Source organism: Alosa sapidissima, chromosome 24, assembly GCF_018492685.1.
Source record: "Alosa sapidissima isolate fAloSap1 chromosome 24, fAloSap1.pri, whole genome shotgun sequence".
NCBI lineage: Eukaryota > Metazoa > Chordata > Actinopteri > Clupeiformes > Clupeidae > Alosa > Alosa sapidissima.
The window spans coordinates 15664553-15684314 of record NC_055980.1 but is presented as its reverse complement, the minus strand read 5'-3'; the positions used below and the strand labels follow the sequence as shown (position 1 = coordinate 15684314).

General features: G+C 42.4%; 1 protein-coding gene across 1 annotated transcript in view; it reads left to right on the top strand.

The window, feature by feature from the left end:
- The first annotated feature begins 2636 nt into the window (after nucleotides 1–2636).
- fads6 (fatty acid desaturase 6) overlaps nucleotides 2637–19762 on the top strand; it is a 23669-nt gene continuing 6543 nt past the window's right edge. The window contains exons 1-3 of the mRNA XM_042082045.1: nucleotides 2637–2940; nucleotides 9929–10095; nucleotides 16673–16853. Of these exons, the coding sequence (XP_041937979.1) occupies nucleotides 2637–2940; nucleotides 9929–10095; nucleotides 16673–16853 (652 nt within the window). The remainder of the gene's footprint in view (nucleotides 2941–9928; nucleotides 10096–16672; nucleotides 16854–19762) is intronic.

Sequence of the window (19762 nt, the reverse complement as noted above, 5' to 3'; positions counted from 1 at the left end):
GTATGTGTATCTGTTTACAATTTGGTATCTATGAGTGTCTATATGTATGTGTGTGTGATTGTGTGTGTGTGTGTGTGTGTGTGTGTGTGTGTGTGTGTTTGAAATGTTTACATGACTGAATGTCTTTTTCCATGTATGTAGTTATGTATGCCTGTCAGAATGTAAGTGTATATGTTTGTGTCATGCTTCTTGTGTCTGGGTGATGTACGCAGGAGACGTGGTGTCTATTGGATGTTGGCCAGCCTTCATCTTTGTCTCCTCCTCATCCTCACCACCACCCCCCCCCCCCACCCCCACCCCCCGCATGCTTGCCAGTCATTTGTTTATGATATTTTGTACAGTATGTACCTCAGTAAGTGGAAATGTTGTTCCTTAAATCATTATGTCATGTTGTATGTCTTCCAACAGTATGCATTGCATATGTTAAGTGTTTGTCAGAGGAAGACTCGCAATGCCAATCATTTGTTAATATGTTTGTGTTACAATGTAAAGAGTAACATTTATGTGAGTGTATGTGTTTGTACTGTGTGTGTGTCGAATTTGGTCATTTTACACCCCTTTTCCCCAATTTTGGAACTCACTTTGGTTCATGATGCAAGAAACTTGTATTATATGATGGACTCACTGCTTGAATTCAGTCACAAGAATAAAAAATGAAAGGATGTTTTTCTATGGAATGCTCCGTCTGTGTTGGTGTTTTGTTTTCATGTGTTTTTGTTTTTCTGTTAGTGTTGACATGGTGATAGTGGAACTCCTTGGAGTGTAAACTTCCTGTCTGTGAATCACATGACTATGTGAGATCAGGGTGATGGACAACCAACATAAGATGCTGGCAATGGAGGAGATACTGTAGAAGGTGTGTGTGTGTGTGTGTGTTGGGGCTAAAAGAGGATGAAAGCATACAGTTTGTGTTGATGCCATCAAGTCTTCCGTTATGCATCTGCATGAGGGATGAGTTAGTGTATGTGTGTGTGCTTACACATTTGATGGGGCAAGAAAGGCTGGATGCATTTGTATGTATCTGAGATGGTTCTTGACAGCTAACTCCCAGTCCCCCTATAATTAATTACAGTTACTCACTGTGTGTGTGTGTGTGTGTGTGTGTGAGTCAAGTCAAGTCAACTTTATTTGTACAGCACATTTCATACACAGAGGTCTTTCAATGTGCTTTACATAAACAAAAGCAAACAGGAATAGCTGATAAAAGCATAGAAGGGCAATAGTCAAAGAATAGTTTAAAAATTGTGTGTGAGTGTGAGAGAGAGAAAGAGAGAGAGAGAGAAATGTTCATGAGTTCATCCCACGTTCATCAGAATGGCACCGGTCCAGAGCATTCTCTCTATCTCCTCCTTCCGTACTCCCGTGTACTTTCTTGTCTCATTTTTCATATTTATTGCTGTAAGAACTGTGTTTACATGAGCACTGAAGAATTTGTCACTGCCAATTGCATCTCTCTGTTTTTGTCCCCCTGCCCCCCCTCACATACTCTCTCTTTCTCTCTCTCTCATATACTCTCTCTCTTTCTCTCTCTCTCTCTCTCACATACACTCTCTCTCTCTCTTTCTGTCACATCTTATCGTTCTCAATGTCTAGGTCACCCCACTGCATACACATTGATCAAGACTAAAGTACAGAAGGTGTGTGTTTGTGTGTGCTTCTGTGACCCAGTTAATCCCCCCTCTCTCCTCACCCCTTTCCCAGGACCTCAGCCAGGGAGGCGAGAGAGAGCCGTGAAAGAGAGAGAGAGAGAGAAGAGGGAGAAGGGGAGGCAAAAATGGGAGGAGCGAGGGATAGAGAGGGAGGGAGAAAGGCAGAGGGAGAGGGAGGAGGGGCAGAGCATTAAGTATGCATGTTGAGTTACACTGCAGACAGAACAAGGGAGACAGAGCAGAAGAGAGAAAGGGAGAGAGAGAGAGGGAGAGAGAGAAAGGGAGAGAGAGAAAGGGAGAGAGAGAAAGGAGAGAGAGAGGAGAGAGAGAAAGGAGAGAGAGAGGAGAGAGGAGAGAGAGAGGAGAGAGAGAGAGAGGAGAGAGAGAGAAAGGAGAGAGAGAGGAGAGAGAGAGAGAGAAGAGGGGAGCATACTAGACGGCTCTCTAGCTGCAGCAACTGCACCGTGGAGGAATTGGCATCTTGCTCTCTGTGTGTGTGAGTGTTTGTTCTTGTGTATGTGTGTGTGTGTGTGTGTGTTTGAGTGTCTATTTGGGTGTGTCTGGCGTGAGATTTGAGACACCACCTGGCCCAGCGCTGGCTGTCTGCACAGCGGTCACCTCTGCCAAGCGCATCACCGTGGGAACGGCAGGAGGGGGAAGACCAACAGAGGCACAAACAGAGGGAAGGAGGGAGGGAGGGAGCGAGTGAGTGAAACGAGTCAGCGTAGAGGAGAGAGACACTGAGAAAGTGGTGGAGGAGTAGAAGAGGAGGAGGAGAACAGAGGGTTGAGTCTTTGTCTGGACTGACTCTCTTGTCTGCCGGCACGTTTGTCTGTCTGTGTGTGTGTACTATGACCCACCACTAGCGCTGCTACAACTATCGCCCTTGAGTCCACTTGCGCCCATCCGCGTCCTTCCTCTCCTCTCCGTCCCTGCATCCCTATCCTCCACATCGTCTTCCGCGTCCATCCACGCCCGGCACTGGACATGCAGACCGTTCCAGAGAAGTGGCGGGACACCCCGTCGGACCGAGTGGACGAGAAGGGGGCACCGGCGCCCTGGGAGGGACAGACGCTCTTCCAGAGGAACGGCACCGGAGCTCCTGCGAAGGGTGCGTCGGACGCCGCGTCCCCGGAGGAGGTGAGCGGGAAGGGGGCCGAGGCGGAGAGGGAGTCCCTGATGATGGAGCTGACCAGGCTGGTGCAGAGGACTGTGAAGGAGAGCAGCTGGTGGGAGAGGAGAGGCATCGACTGTGCCATCCTGGCCGCAGCGTTCCTGACCCTGCCCGTAGGTAAGACCCCGGCACCCTGTCCACCTCTCCTTGACCGAGACCGTCTGACTGACTGACTGACTGACTGACTAGTTGATTGATTGATTGACAGGCCAGTTTTCTTGACAGAAGCCTCAGCTGTGTATTGGTGGCTGAAAATAGATGGCAACACATGGAAATTTAGCTATGTATTCATGCCTATGGGCATCATATCACACCTGTGGACTTCACATTATCATGCAAAGCAAAGACAGCAAGTAGACATGTAGAGAATTAACGTGAATGAAATAAAAACAAAGAGCATGTTGGCCTCCATACAAATAAGTCCTCAGGAGTGGCAGGAGCGCAGTTGGTTTGCTTACAATATAATTTGCAAGTCTTTTTTGTGTTTTATGACCGACATGTGTTTGCCCCCGAACAACACTGAACAACCTCATGTCCAGAACAGAGTCCAGAAGTCCACAGTGCTGTGTGTAGGGAGAGAACACGGGCTTATTTTAGTGCTCACTCGCTCCATATGTTGTCAGTCAAATCCAACTTGGGGTGCGTGTTGGGGGACCCACATGACCTGCCTATTGTGCTTAGTGGTATAAAAAGCCTTGAGAGGCCAAATTAGACTACAGTAACCCAAGTGACAGCTTCTAGCTTTGGAACAGGAAGTCAGGACAGGTGTCTAATGACATCTAATAGAAAGCGGGCGCTTTAGAAAATGCGGGTGCCACCCGGCTGGATCAGGTTTCCTGGTTATTGGGGCCTTGCGCAATGGTGGTCTTACACAAAAGAGCCTGTGGGTTTCCTGAGGTCAATTTTTTTTTTTTTTCGCCCCGGCCAGCAAGTTGCTGAGCTTGACCCGTTTTGACAGCTCGTTACATTCTTTCAAAAAACTCATGAGGGTCGGCCGCTGGGAGAAAATGTAACTTTGTTTCGGACTCTCCCCTCCCCTCCTCAATCCTTATCCTTATCCTTATCCCTATACAACAGAGTGACACAATGTAGCCTACCTCCACAATCTGTTACAGTCTCCCTCTTCTTGTGAACCAGTGAAGTGGACGTGTGTTGAGTAATCTTTTGGTGTGTGATATTGTGCCTGACCCTCAGGCTTAGCACCTTCTGATGAAGATCCTTGAGAAGGCCGTTCGGATTTTACAGGAGAGGAGAAGTGGAGTCAGGTTATCTCTCTCGACCCCATTCCATGTGCCCCACAAGGAGGTTACTGTAATATGGACAGTTGTGTAACATGAAGCATACTATTTCTCTCTGGTCATTTCTTTCTCAGTTGTCATGCAGAAGCGGTATCAGTATTCAGGACCTACACAGTTGTGAGTGGATGTTGTCATGACAACTGGTCTAGTTGGAAGTTTCTTCTCAGTGTGTGTAGGCCTATGTGTATTTCAGTGTGTTTATGTTTGTGTGTGTGTGTGTGTGTGTGTCTTGTGTGAGAGAGAGTGTGCGTGCATGTGTGCGTGCATGTGTGTGTGTGTGCGTGCATGTGTGTGTGTATGTGTGTGTGTGTGTGTGTGTGTGTGTATGTGTGCGTGTATGTGTGTGTGTGTGTGTGTGTGTGTGTGTGTGTGTGTATGTGTGCGTGTATGTGTGTGTGTGTGCGTGCATGTGTGTGTGTATGTGTGTGTGTGTGTGTGTGTGTGTGTGTGTCTGTCTGCTCTCCCTCACTCTGTTAGATCCAGTTTCCCTCCACTCTACTTGAGCCCAGTAAGTGTCCTTTCAGAGCTGAAACCAGACCTCAGCCTCAAGTCACCCTGATGGCTCAGATCTCCCTGGACTCCCCAGAACACTGAACTCAGTCATGTTGGCCACGTCCACTGCACCTACTCACCATTTAGCCCAAATTCAGTTTTGATTTCAGCACATTTATTCAGGCTACATCAAACCATTTGGCCATTAGAGCTCTTTAACAACCCTCTCTGGATGCATGGGATCCACATCTGACAAGGTCATGAAGGTCACTTCCACGCATGCAGAGCAATTGATCAAATGTAATGCCACGCCTTCACTGTGTTAAAATAGCACTGGATGATAGCATCTGATCAATGACCTCATGATCAGATGCTATCATCTTTGGTGATGCTAAAGTGACGGGGTTGGACACTGTGCAGTGAGATGTGCGGCGCAGCGCAGCGCAGCCTGAGAGAGGAGAGAGGATGCTGGTTCAGATGCTTGTGTTCATTGGTCAATGTGTATCTAAGGGACTGCAGATGAAAACTAGCTTGTATGGCTAAACCTGGTACATTTTATTAGACATCTAGACATCTTATTAGTTATTACAGAGTACTTGAAAACATTCAGAGAAGATGTGTCAACTTGTTCATGCTATTGAGTTGTTTTTGAGATGCAGGGTAAAATCAGTCTCATCTAGCATTGTCAGCTAAAAATATGTTTTTGCACACGGATATCTCCTGCTAATTGAGGGTCTGATCAATTCTGGCGAGCTGCATAGACACTGGGTCACGGTATGATCAATGTTTAGCATTAACATACCAGACTTTAACATACCAGACCAGACATGTGGACTCGAGTCACATGACTTGGACTCGAGTCAGACTCGAGTCATGATTTTAATGACTTCAGACTTGACTTGATAAAATTTGGCATGACTTGCGACTCGACTTGGACTTGAATACTATTCACTCGAGACTTGACTCGGACTTTGCCTCTTTGACTTGAGACGACTTGACATGTCTCGAGTCAAAAACTAAATTTCCTGATCGTGGACCAGTCACCCCAGAGATGCTTTCCCTCCGCGACTAAAAAAATAAATAAATAGCGGAGACAAGCGGCCAGTCCAGAGCACAGTTCAGTGCTGCCGCTACCCCCACATGCGTTACGCACTGTGTGTAGGGCACCAAGAGACAGAGAAACGACCAACATTTAGCTAATAACTAGTAGCTTTACTGCAAACTGATTTGCACTCTTGTTAGAGAACGTTTACAATGTCAAAATGCACCAACAGCATGTTACATAAAGATGATACTTTTCGAGTCCTCTCCATTAAGATCCAACTTGAACTTATGCTAGCCTACTCCATTTAATTGAGAACCCCATCTAAGCACGCACGAGAGGGAGAGAAAACGAGTGGCAGGTTCCAGCTGGCTTGTCATTGTTGATGATGATTGATATTTTCTTTTAAATATAAGAAACGTATAAAAGGAAATCATGAAGGCAACAAATACGAGATTAGGGGAAATTGCGGATTTATCCGGTTCTCACTACTGTTATAAACTATGAGATCCAGGTCACTACGACATAGGCTGCACTCACTGTGATTTGGAAAGTGGACAAGAATATGAAGAGTTGTCTTTGCCTTTGTTTAATGGAAATGGTGAGTCTTGAAGTAGGCCTATTCAATAATTTGTTTACATGAAGCACATTGATATGCCGATTGAAACGCATTCCACTCAGCTAGCTAGTTGACTACTGGCTACCAGGCTCATAATTCACATTTAATTGCAAACAGAAAATGTCAAGCAAGCATCATGTCATACATGCATCTATTTCCAAAGGAATGAAAGCTGTTTGTGCCAACTTAATATAATGCTTATCATTGTTAATATTGTGCTATTCATGTGGCACAAACAATGTTTGAGTTTGTGGACTAGCCATAGGAATGGAGCTGGTAAAAAAGATCATTATGAGAATGTGTGGACAGTGGCTTAAAGTGACAGTGCACCATTTACAAATGAGATAAACAGCATCACATGTGTAGTATTTCTTAAGAAATGAATACTTTAAAACAAAATTACTGTGTCATTATTATCTTTTAAATAATATAAAAGTGTTGACCTTGGCTTCCCTTATGAGTCGCCACTGGCAGACAGCCTAATAAATTGTTTGCAGGCAAATCTGTGGCCTAGCGCAGTGAAATACCATCAGTCAAATTATTACTCATCCTTACAGTGGGCTCCGAAATTTGGAAAAACAATATTTTTATTTGTCATGTAGCTATCCGTTTTGTACAGATTACTCAGGTATGCACATGTGTATATTGTATGCGCATGCATATATCGTAAAAGATTTCAAGACAGAAACATTGAACATATTTTAATCTGTATTTATAAAAAAAAATTCTGTGGATTAGATGGAAGTGTTAAAATTATGATCGATAGTCTAATAATGCCATTATTAAGTGAAGAGTACCTGATGACTTGTTCAGGACTTGAAAAAGATTGGGACTTGGACTTGGACTCGACTTGGCTTTGATGAGACTTGGACTTGGACTCGACTTGCCCTTCTCTGTATTTACTTGGGACTTGACTTGGACTTGAGTGCTAAGACTTGGGACTTACTTGTGACTTGCCAAACAGTGACTTGGTCCCACCTCTGTACCAGACTTTGAACTGCAGGAACCCCTAGCATAAAAACAAAAACATGTACTCTAGCGGTATGCTGTAGTGCAGTTCTGACCATTCCATAACATTGTAACATAACATAACAACCACCATTCTGGAGACTGAGAAACAGCTAAACCTAGGCCATATACATAGTTTTAATCATGAGGAGGGTTTGCCACCCCAAATGAGCAGCTTTTTCTTTGTGCCAAACATTCTGATCAGATCGTCATTAGAAGTCCTTAAATGCACAAAACAGATTGTGCCAGGGCTGTAGTCAAGACCACCTTTGTCGAGTCCAAGACAAGTCCAAGACCAGGACTAGTCGAGACCAAGTCAAGACCGAGTCCAAAGAGGTTCGAGTCCAAGACAAGACCGAGTCCAAAAAGGTTCGAGTCCGAGTCAAGACCGAGTCCAGGATAGGAAAAAAAGTCTTGTGCATGACAGTATCAAGACAATCATTTTGGGTTATTATTATTATTATTATCTAAAAGCAAAAACAGTGTGAACACACCCAGGATTTGTAAGTGTAGCTATTCCCCTTCTCCAATATTATTATAGGGCTGTCAAACGATTCAAAATATATATTTTGAAATGAATTAATCTCGATTAACCGCAATTAAAAAGTTCCTAAAGACTAAAGCTTCAACATAAATCACAAAATTAATGAGTAACCACAAAGGTAAAAGTAAAACACTTTTATATTATTTAAATGATAATACTGACACAGTAATTGTGTTTTAAAGTATTAATTTCTTAAGAAATACTACACATATGATGCTGTTTAACTCATTTGTAAATGGTGCACTGTTACTTTAAGCCCATTGTGGCCACGTTCTCATAATGATCTTTTTTTTACCAGCTCCATTGAAATATAGCCTATAGCTAGTCCACAAGCTCTAATATTGTTTGTACCACATGTATTGTACAATATTAACAATGATAAGCATGATATTAAGTTGGTATAAACAGTTTTCATTCCTTTGGAAATAGAAGCATGTAATGACATGATGCTAGCTAGACATTTTCTGTTTGCAATTAAAAGTGAATGATGAGCCTGAGCCAGTCACCTAGCTATCTGAATGGAATGTGTTTCAATCGGCATAATATGTGCTTCATGTAAACAAATTATTGAAGACTTCAAGACTCACCAGTTCCATTACACAAAGGCAAAGACAACTCTTCATATTTTTGTCCATTTTTCAAATCACAGTGAGTGCAGCCTACATACATGTTTATAACTGGTCAGTAGTGGAAATCGGATAAATCCGTAATCTCCTCTAACCTCGTCTTTGTTGCCTTCCTTTTATAAGTTTCTTATATTAAAAAGGAGATATCAATTATCATCAACAACGACAAGCCAGCTGGAGCCTGCCAATCGTTTTCTCTCCTCGTGTGCGTTCAGACGCGCTCTTAATTAAATGGAGTAGCATACGTTCAAGTTGGATCTTAATGGAGAGGAGCCGAAAAGTATCATCTTTATGTAACTGTTGCAGTTGGTGCATTTTGACATTGTAAACGTTATCTAAGAAGAGTGAAAAGCAGTTTGCAGTAAAGCTACTATTTGGCTAAATGTTGGTTCCTCTTTATCTTTAGCTAACTCCACAGACAGTAAAATAAACTCTCAGGCTTGCGGTTTTAGGTTTTGCGGCTTCCGTTACGTGACATCAGCCCCCCACAAAGGTAAACACTATTGAGTTAATATTTTGTAACGCATTATGTATTTCAAAATGAATCGCGGCGATTAACACGTTAATTTTGATGGCCCTAAAGACACCTGGACTCGGTCGAGACCAAAAGCCATATTTGGCAAGACCAGTGGCCGAGACCGAGACAAGACCAAGTCCAAATACTAGCGAGTCCGAGACAAGTCCGAGACCATAGAAAAACGGTCTCGAGTCCGGACTCGAGTCCAAGACCGGACTCGAGTACTACAGCCCTGGATTGTGCCTCTGGCAGTGGGACAGTTTAGTCTGATGTGTCAAATGGGCTTGTTGGACTCGAGTGCAACACGCTAAAAACAAAATCCATTAGAGCGACTAACGAAAGTATCCCCCTCTCGACACGACATGTTATTTCAGGAATTACTTTGCACCCTGTGCTCAGAGAGGAACGATAATATTTATGAGCGCTGTGAGGAGGACCGGGGCAAAGACTTTGGAGGACGGGGGGTCCTGTAAGGTTGTGTCTCATTACAGTGTCAGCTGGATGCAGAGGGAGTTTACCCTGTAATGTCCTTTACTGTATTTGAATTGGCTCGTTACTTTCTCTCTGGTTTCTCTTCACTTGAAATCCAGCTCCTGACAGACTGGTTTTGTCCCATTCTTGCGCTGCCAGGACATCATCTCTCGCTCTCTCCTCTTCTTTTTCCTTCTTTCTTTCCCCTCTCTATCCTTTCTTCTTCAACTTCCTCCTCTTATATGTATCTTCTTCCTTTAGTCACCCATGACAGAACAACAAATTGACAAAGAAATATAGTTGTTGACTGTCACAGGGAGATATGCAATTTTCACCTCTCCCATCTTAATCCCATATCGCCCTTTGATAAACACTTTTCCGTCAAATTAAACAATTATAATACATCATGCTCTTCCCTTTTTCTCTTCCTCCCTTTCTCTCCCTTTCTCTCCCTCTCTCTCCCTCTCCCTTTCTCTCCCTCTATCCAGCCTTCTACCTCCTCAGCTCTTCTCAGGTGCTGCTGTTCGCTCTGGGGATGCTGGTCATGGGTGTCGCCCATGGCATCATCACCATCAAAGGGACCCACCTGGCCAGTCATGGGTCACTTAGCGAGTCTCAAGCCTGGGGCGAGTTCTGGGCCGTCTTCTTCATCGAGGTGAGTGAGGAGCATCTGGTACTGACGTTTGGTCATGGGTTACGTACTGTATGTTACAAGGCACATGAAGATGTCAGCCTTTCCCCCCCAAAAAAGTGCAGGGGTGAAAATGCCTGTTCAGTTTCAAAGCAGATGCACATGTTGGTGCCCTTTGCTCGATGAACCTGCACAGGTAAACCTGCTCATCTTAACCTGCCTTCACACAAGGAGGGCTTCAACCTGCCTTCACACAAGGAGGGCTTCAAATGAGCGCTGACACTTAAGCAATAGCTATATTATGTATATAATAAGTATTATGGTGGGAGTAGACTTATGCATTGAATACATTAATATTCATACATTTGAATAAATATGCAATTTAATATCAATATCAAGCAGGGGCGTCACTAGACCTTATTCACTGGGGCACGTGCCTTAGTAAAAGTCTCCAGTGCCCCAGTAAAATTCTAGCGCTGCTCTTGCTGGAAACTAGCCTGGCGAGCCAGACCCACATTAAAATGTAGGGTCTGGGCACTCACCGTTCGCAGTGCTCAGTCCCAGAGGTGGGACCAAGTCACTGTTTGGCAAGTCACAAGTAAGTCCCAAGTCTTAGCACTCAAGTCCAAGTCAAGTCCCAAGTAAATACAGAGAAGGGCAAGTCGAGTCCAAGTCCAAGTCTCATCAAAGCCAAGTCGAGTCCAAGTCCAAGTCCCAATCTTTTTCAAGTCCTGAACAAGTCATCAGGTACTCTTCACTTAATAATGGCATTATTAGACTATCGATCATAATTTTAACACTTCCATCTAATCCACAGAATTTTTTTTTATAAATACAGATTAAAATATGTTCAATGTTTCTGTCTTGAAATCTTTTACGATATATGCATGCGCATACAATATACACATGTGCATACCTGAGTAATCTGTACAAAACGGATAGCTACATGACAAATAAAAATATTGTTTTTCCAAATTTCGGAGCCCACTGTAAGGATGAGTAATAATTTGACTGATGGTATTTCACTGCGCTAGGCCACAGATTTGCCTGCAAACAATTTATTAGGCTGTCTGCCAGTGGCGACTCATAAGGGAAGCCAAGGTCAACACTTTTATATTATTTAAAAGATAATAATGACACAGTAATTTTGTTTTAAAGTATTCATTTCTTAAGAAATACTACACATGTGATGCTGTTTATCTCATTTGTAAATGGTGCACTGTCACTTTAAGCCACTGTCCACACATTCTCATAATGATCTTTTTTACCAGCTCCATTCCTATGGCTAGTCCACAAACTCAAACATTGTTTGTGCCACATGAATAGCACAATATTAACAATGATAAGCATTATATTAAGTTGGCACAAACAGCTTTCATTCCTTTGGAAATAGATGCATGTATGACATGATGCTTGCTTGACATTTTCTGTTTGCAATTAAATGTGAATTATGAGCCTGGTAGCCAGTAGTCAACTAGCTAGCTGAGTGGAATGCGTTTCAATCGGCATATCAATGTGCTTCATGTAAACAAATTATTGAATAGGCCTACTTCAAGACTCACCATTTCCATTAAACAAAGGCAAAGACAACTCTTCATATTCTTGTCCACTTTCCAAATCACAGTGAGTGCAGCCTATGTCGTAGTGACCTGGATCTCATAGTTTATAACAGTAGTGAGAACCGGATAAATCCGCAATTTCCCCTAATCTCGTATTTGTTGCCTTCATGATTTCCTTTTATACGTTTCTTATATTTAAAAGAAAATATCAATCATCATCAACAATGACAAGCCAGCTGGAACCTGCCACTCGTTTTCTCTCCCTCTCGTGCGTGCTTAGATGGGGTTCTCAATTAAATGGAGTAGGCTAGCATAAGTTCAAGTTGGATCTTAATGGAGAGGACTCGAAAAGTATCATCTTTATGTAACATGCTGTTGGTGCATTTTGACATTGTAAACGTTCTCTAACAAGAGTGCAAATCAGTTTGCAGTAAAGCTACTAGTTATTAGCTAAATGTTGGTCGTTTCTCTGTCTCTTGGTGCCCTACACACAGTGCGTAACGCATGTGGGGGTAGCGGCAGCACTGAACTGTGCTCTGGACTGGCCGCTTGTCTCCGCTATTTATTTATTTTTTTAGTCGCGGAGGGAAAGCATCTCTGGGGTGACTGGTCCACGATCAGGAAATTTAGTTTTTGACTCGAGACATGTCAAGTCGTCTCAAGTCAAAGAGGCAAAGTCCGAGTCAAGTCTCGAGTGAATAGTATTCAAGTCCAAGTCGAGTCGCAAGTCATGCCAAATTTTATCAAGTCAAGTCTGAAGTCATTAAAATCATGACTCGAGTCTGACTCGAGTCCAAGTCATGTGACTCGAGTCCACATGTCTGCTCAGTCCGAGGGGCGGGATAATCGGTTGTCTTTCAAACTTTCAAACATCTGCACGCAATAGGATGCAATAGGATATTTGTTTTCAAGTAGCAGGGAATTCAAGCCAAACCGTTGCAACTCTGCCATCAATCATTATGTTAAGCCCACCAAACGACTCTACACGATTTCAATGTCCTGATTAAGTTTCGATTTCTGGAGCTCACAAGCCAACGGAGAGTTGCTAGACTAGGGGCGTGTCTAGATTTCTAGGCTAGCTGGAAAAGGCATTCATGAGCGCATCTCCGTGCCTGCTTTAGTCATGACTCGAGCCTGTCACTTACCAGCCAATAAAAAACAAACTAGGAAAAAAGAAAGGGGCCATAATAGCCAATCAGGAAATAGCACCTCTGTAGCTGGGTAAGATTGAACGCAACAACCAATGAAAATCATTCACATCATTCTTCCGAGTGTTTCGTTGTACAGTGGAAACCGCTGGAGCTCATCACATCACTTTGAGCGCAGAGTAAGTCGTCCCCTGTTTTAATGTTACAACAAATTCACAACTTGTTTGACAGAAAATATGACAAGTTGATCGATGTTAGAGAATGTTGCTCACATAATTAGCATCTGTTTTTCAATGCTTAGCGTCACATTTGTAGCCTAAATTTAGCAACAGTTTACCAGCTTGTGCTCTCTCCCTGACACACACACTCACACCATGCGTAGGCTGCATGCACACATGCGGACAATTAATAATGATTTACGTATAGTGTAGAGAGAGTCCTGTAAAAGTAGCCTATACTGTTTGTGAAGCTGTCCTACTGTAAAACTAAACATAGCCTTCTGATAAACTATTCAGAGATGGACATCAGAAAAGTCTTCCTGAACAGAGGCAGAAGGAGAGGAACAGTGAGGAGAGATGAGGAGGACAAGGGAGGTAGGCTATGATAATTGCCCACATTAATGGTAACATTAACATTTATGTTAAAGTGCCAGTGCGGTGATTTGATCAATGGTTTAATGGCAAACCTAAATAAGTTTGCTGCATTTGCAAATGTAGCCTATAATAATCTACACAGACTCTGTGTAGATTATAGGCTACATCTGGAAATTATCACCAAAAGTCAATATGAAGGCTTTAGTAGGCTATTTAAGCTACAAAGAACTGCAGTATTGCCAGGATGACTATAGGACCCAATTGCCTGGGAGGGAAGTATATCTCAATTTTGACTAAAAAATAAGCTTTCCCTTGTGTTAGTAGGAAAGCCTATTAAATTCATGCAGTGAGTATAGGCCTACTTATGCCTATGTGTTTGGATGTTGCTGGATAGTGGTTCTTACAACAATTGAGGGAGAGAGTGCTGGTCCTACAGTATGACAGTGACAATAATGATTTTGAAGCTTTTTTTTTTTTTTATGTATTGGGAGTTGGGGGCCTGTGCCCCAGCAAAGCTCTAGGTCTAGAATCGCCCCTGATATCAAGATAACCAATTTCTTTTGACTTGAAAAAAATCATTTGATTGATTTATGATATAAGATGTAACTGTATTATCAGTTGCTGGTTTCTGTTTTTAATCCTTTTCCACATAACAAAATCCATATTTGTCGGCCAATTTGAAAAATGCCCATCATGACCCTAGGGGCCAAATTCGACGCGTCTACAATCCAAAATCTGATCAGACCCCCTTTGTGAATTTCTCTACCAAATGTGATGCTTTTATCCACTAATAGAAGATGATTCATCATTATACCCAAATGTGAATTATGTGAAAGATAATTTACCATTATTTGACTGTAATATTAAATTATATATATTTGATTCCTGACATATCAAGACATGTAATGACACCAACAAAAAACAGTGTATGACAGCAGTATATGATAAACCTATTTGTCTTGTTTGCTAATAAGTGGGAGTAGTAAAGAAGTATGTAATCAAACAACAACCCACACAGACAAAGGATAATGACCATGATAATGACCATGATAATGACCATGAGAATTACCATAAATGACGGCGCTAGCCCTATTCCAACAAATCCAGCCTACTGCCCAACACGAGTGTTAGAGTAAGTGCCTGATCAAGACAGATGCCTCTTTGTGTTGTGTTTCCCCTTTTTTGGCCAGTGACCCTGAGCAGCACCGCCGGCCAAGAGTGTGTTTGACGTTGAACCAATTCCAGTTGTGTTCTGCACAAACTGTCTGCAGCGGTTATTGAAGTTCAGTTGGAGTTCAGATGCACTGCGGTGCTTCTCTTGCTGTTTTTTGCTTTAGAAGTGTCTTATCATTTCTTCCCACACCACTAACAAGTTTATCATAGTTTTACAGTTGCTGTTATGGGCGTTTCTTTAACTAGGGGCACTTTTGGTATCTTATTCAAATCACACTTTTAATACATTCTTACACAGCGCCCTCCAATGTATTGGCACCCCTGTTAAGGATGAGTAAAAAGAGGAATAAAAATATTTTTGCTGTGTTTTTGTAATGACTTGCAGAGAGGGAGCTCAAGTGTGGGGTGCAATAATGTTTCTTTAATTCAGGCGTCAGATCAAAGGGAAAGTCCAATAAATGTAGTTCAAGTACACAGTGCAAGTTCAGTAACAGAGAGAGGCTAAACAGGCAGAAGTATCCTAAAGCACAGTCAAAGTACAAGATCCAGGTCAGTAACACACGTAGGCAAGATAGACAGAAATTCAGGTACGGTCAAGTTAACAGGGCACGGTCAATAACAGCGAATCCAAACTCATCCAATTCACAGGTTCAGCAAAGTTCACAAACGAAACAATATCTCACACTTAGTCACGGCAGGTACAGTCTTGTCCTTTCTCCTTGAATTTCCCCTGGGGATCAATAAAGTATCTATCTATCTATCGTAACAGCTCCAAGGCTCATTAGTCGAATATAGTTCACAGGTGTTTCAATATTTCCAGTGAAGCCGAGCAAGACTGAAGGGGGTGTGGCCGCAGTGGCTGCTTGTGAAGCTTGATGAGATTGAAGCAGAGAGTGCAGCCCTGATGTTGCAGTTTTATCTTAGTTTCACAATGAAAACATTGAGGGCTTAAACATGCCACAGTTATTGGCCTCTCTTAGCCAAAAAATATATTTTCTTCCATAACATCTCATATAGTTTGGAAGATACCAAGCAGGTGATTTGAGAGTATTCCTCTTTATAGAATATCTCTGGATCACCCAGATTCCTTGGTCCCTTCTTGTGGATTCTCCTTTTTAGCTCACGTCACTGGTTTTCCACGAGCTCAAATCAAGGAACTGAGATGACCATGGCAGAAACAAAAATTAAAAAATATGTATTTGTTTGTGAGGATTTTTTTCGTATGTCAAAAGATATAAATGCATGCAAATGAATGTCTTCATACATGCAGACAACATGGGAAAATAGCTATTAAAATATTTGCAAAACAGGTATTTTAATTCACTCATTTACAAGCAACAACATCATTACTTTGTTTAAGAACACTGCTGATGTTTTAGTCTCATGTGGTTTTGTCCTTGAATCTTCAACTGGAGTGAACAAGATTGAAGAGTTCATTCACTCCCATCCTATTTGCATAAGCGACATATCTCCTAGATATGTACCCTTATAAAATCACCCTTCAACCCAGGCACACTAAAACACTATACTTTCAGCAATATTTTTCTGTTGTTTTCATCAGTGCATATGACCTTTATACACAGAGACACGGTTTGGCTATATATATATATCAGTGTCTGTGTGTGTGAGTGTGTAGCCTGTCATTATGCAAACATAGGTCGGTGTTTGCTTGTCTTATCATAACCTCGTCATGGACCCAGTGCTGATTCGTTCATAAGTCTGATAGTGTCCCCAGTGTGTTCCCCATTCCGTCCAATGTCTGTTCTGATTGGGATTAATAACACCATAAAACTAGAAGAGCTCACGGTGAGCTCGGACTTCTGCCAAGGCCCATAGGTAGACGACTCCAATCAAAGAAATATGCCTATCTTGCAATGTGAACGAAAGTGAGGGAAAAAACCCTGGATCCAGACCTTGATTGGTATTTGCTCCAAGATGTAATGGGTTCATCCCTCTGCCAAATTTTATAAAAAACCAGCCAAGTAGTATTTTTTACTAGCTGATAAACAGGCAAACAGATAAAGAAAAATATGAATGGAAACAAAATGTCCTTGGCAGAGCATGGATGATAAATAACATCATAAACCAATGTGCTTGTGTGTTTACGTGTGTGTTTGTCCATGCTCAGGTGTGCGGCTCATTCACGGCCCGAACAGGTGTCCAGGCTCACATTAAGATGCATCACGCGCACACCAACGTCATCGGCCTGGGCGACTCCAGCACCTGGAAGGCACCCTTCCTCCCGCGGAGCATCTACCTGTTCATTGCCCCCCTGGCCATGCCCATCATGACACCACTGGTGGCCTTAGGTGAGACACACACACATACACACTTATACACACACACAGAAGGAACAAAAACAGCCAGGGGAGAGCCGCAACGTAACATAGCGGTAGCAAAACATAGTGATAGTGTAACGTAGCGATATAATGTAGCGGTAGCGTAACAGAGCAATAGCGTACCCGTAGTGGTAGCGTAATGTAGCAATAGCATAACATAGTAATAGCGCAATGTAGCGATAGCGCAATGTAGCGTTAACATACCGTAGCGATAGCGTCTTGTCTAGCGGTGTGACAAGACGGTGTGTCCTCTATACCACATGTGGGCTCACTGACCACGAAGACCCAGAGTCCAACCTGAGGCCACTTCCTAAACTCACTCCCCATATCTCTCTCACACTCATTTTTTTAGGTGTATTATTTTTGGGGCCTTTTGCCTGTAATGTATAGACCGGTTTCAGAACAGTGAAGAGACCGACAGGAAGTTAGTGGGAGAGAGAGATGGGGTGGTATCGGGAAATGACCCGTATTGGAACTGAACCCCGGTGCACGTGGGTAGTGATGGGCAAATTAAGCTTTTGTGTGAAGCTAGTGACACTAGCTGAAAAAAAGATGGCCGCCACACATACATTTTTCAACATCAAAGTCCTTAAGTAAACCAGTATTTTTGGTTTCATATACTGGTTTGGGTAAGGACTTTTATGTTGAAAAATCTACATGTGGTGGCCATATTGGATTGTTTTCATTAGTGTCGCTAGCTTTACATGACACGCTGTCTTTCAGTGGTTCACCAAAGCTTGCCCATCACTACCCGTGGGCACATGGACCCAGGTGTGGCATGGGCGCTATAGCCAGTTGCATCATAGCGCCCCCCTCTCCCACACATTTCTTATTCACTCTTCACTGTCCTGCTGTCAAAGAAAGGCTTAAAAAGTCCAAAATATAGAGAACCAACTACAAACACATAAACAAGCAGTCTTACAATAAGAAACACTTATTATAAGAAACCCAATAAGTGGTTGCAGCCTCACTTCTGTATCATATTATATTCTAACCAAACCATGTTTTTTCTTTTTAACCCTTTAACTGGCAGAATTTTTTTTTCTTGCTCTATTAGGCTGTAGTATGAAAAATCTGTGATTTATTTTTTTAAAGTACCCTCCCATTAAATTTCTATAAACCTCTACCAAACGTTTGAGGTGCCAATTTATGGTAAAGTCAGACATGAGATTATTGTTTTTTACTGAAATAAAAAATGATTCCCCCCCAAACAAGTGGTTTGGGGGGGAATCATTTTTTATTTCAGTAAAACACAATAAGCGTTTAAGAAAATAATGGTAACAAGTACACTGTACATGGCAGACCACTTAAGTAAATTTCCCATTGAAATTAATGGGATTTTATGGATTTAGGTGAAGAAAGTGTACACATAATACATTTTGGTCTGTACCATGAAGGGAAAACTGATTCAACTATATAAGCCATTTATTTTCTGAAAGCTTAGACCCTCAGGATGTGATCCAACATGACTTGAGACATGTCCCACCCTCCTCATTAGTATGCTGTCCATGCATAATACATTGGGTATTGGTAAATAGTATACAGTATATAATACCTTTTTGGGCTGTACCATTTAGGGAAAACTGATTCAACCACCTAAATATATTTTCTGAAAGCATACCCTCAGGTTGTGATCAAGTCCCAAGTAAAGACAGAAATGTCCCAAGCAAGTCCAAGTCAAGTCTTACCAAGGCCAAGTCGAGTCCAAGTCCTTATTTTTCAAGTCCTAAACAAGTCACTGTCGTATTATGCAAACGCATATGTCATCAATCATGCTTTCTATATATCATTCTTATCAATCTATTACACTTTACATATTGAAGAGTTTTAAAACACTTATAATCACAAGCCCAAAGACAAACAAAGTATCCTTTGTTCTCTTACTGAGGAAAAGTAAGAGTGAAAACAGGATTTTTGATTGTAATGATTTCACTAACTGCCTGTATAACCTGCTTTGTGTTGATCCTGCGCCCGGCCTCGAACCCGCGAACAGTAGCAGCACCTTGGAATCGTGAGGCGAGCACGCTGACAGTTGAGCCAATAGCCCAGGCTACTGGCTTGCATGCCAGCAGCACTCTTGAGGCGTTGGGGAGTGAGGTTTACCAACGTTCCACAAGCACAGCTAAGCTAGCTGGCATCCGTTACACCTGGTAATACTATGTCCCCATTGTCATGCTAATAAAGCAACTTTAAAGGAACACGCCGACTTTTGGGGACTTTAGCTCATTCAATGTATTCCCCAGAGTCAAGTCGATACATACCCTTCTCATCTCTGTGTGTGTAGTTACTCGGTCTGACGCACCCACCACTACATGCTGTGATTTGTATAGTTACAATGTGTACAAATAACAATGTCAAATGAGACACAGCCCTTCTTTAAGCATATAGGCTAAGGCCTACATAGGCTACTTGGTTGGAACTATGTTTTCATTTAGGGAAATCAATGCTGCTTGGGGTTTGAAGAAGTAGTACCAGAGCTTTTCTGGTGCTGCCTGCAAATCACTTCGCCCAGGTAGGTTTGCTACGGAATGTCAACATAGTACCAATGTGGTATGAAATTGGGTTAGCCTATTCACCGTCACTGATTTCCAATGTGGTATGAAATTGGGTTAGCCTATTCACCGTTACCGATTGGGTTAGCCTATTCACCGATTTCCTAGGCAGATGTATTGACTTGAGACTAGGGTGAAGCGCAGGCGAAACATTACTACTTGGGTGCAGAACTATCACGCAACACATCGCCACAGCACAGACAATCTCTAGCCTACTCTTTAAAAACAGCCATGATGCTTGGCAATTCTTACCTTTTGAAGATCGAAACTATCTCAGCAACAGAGACATGAAACTGACGCAAACAGGCCCTACAAGATGCTTTGCAA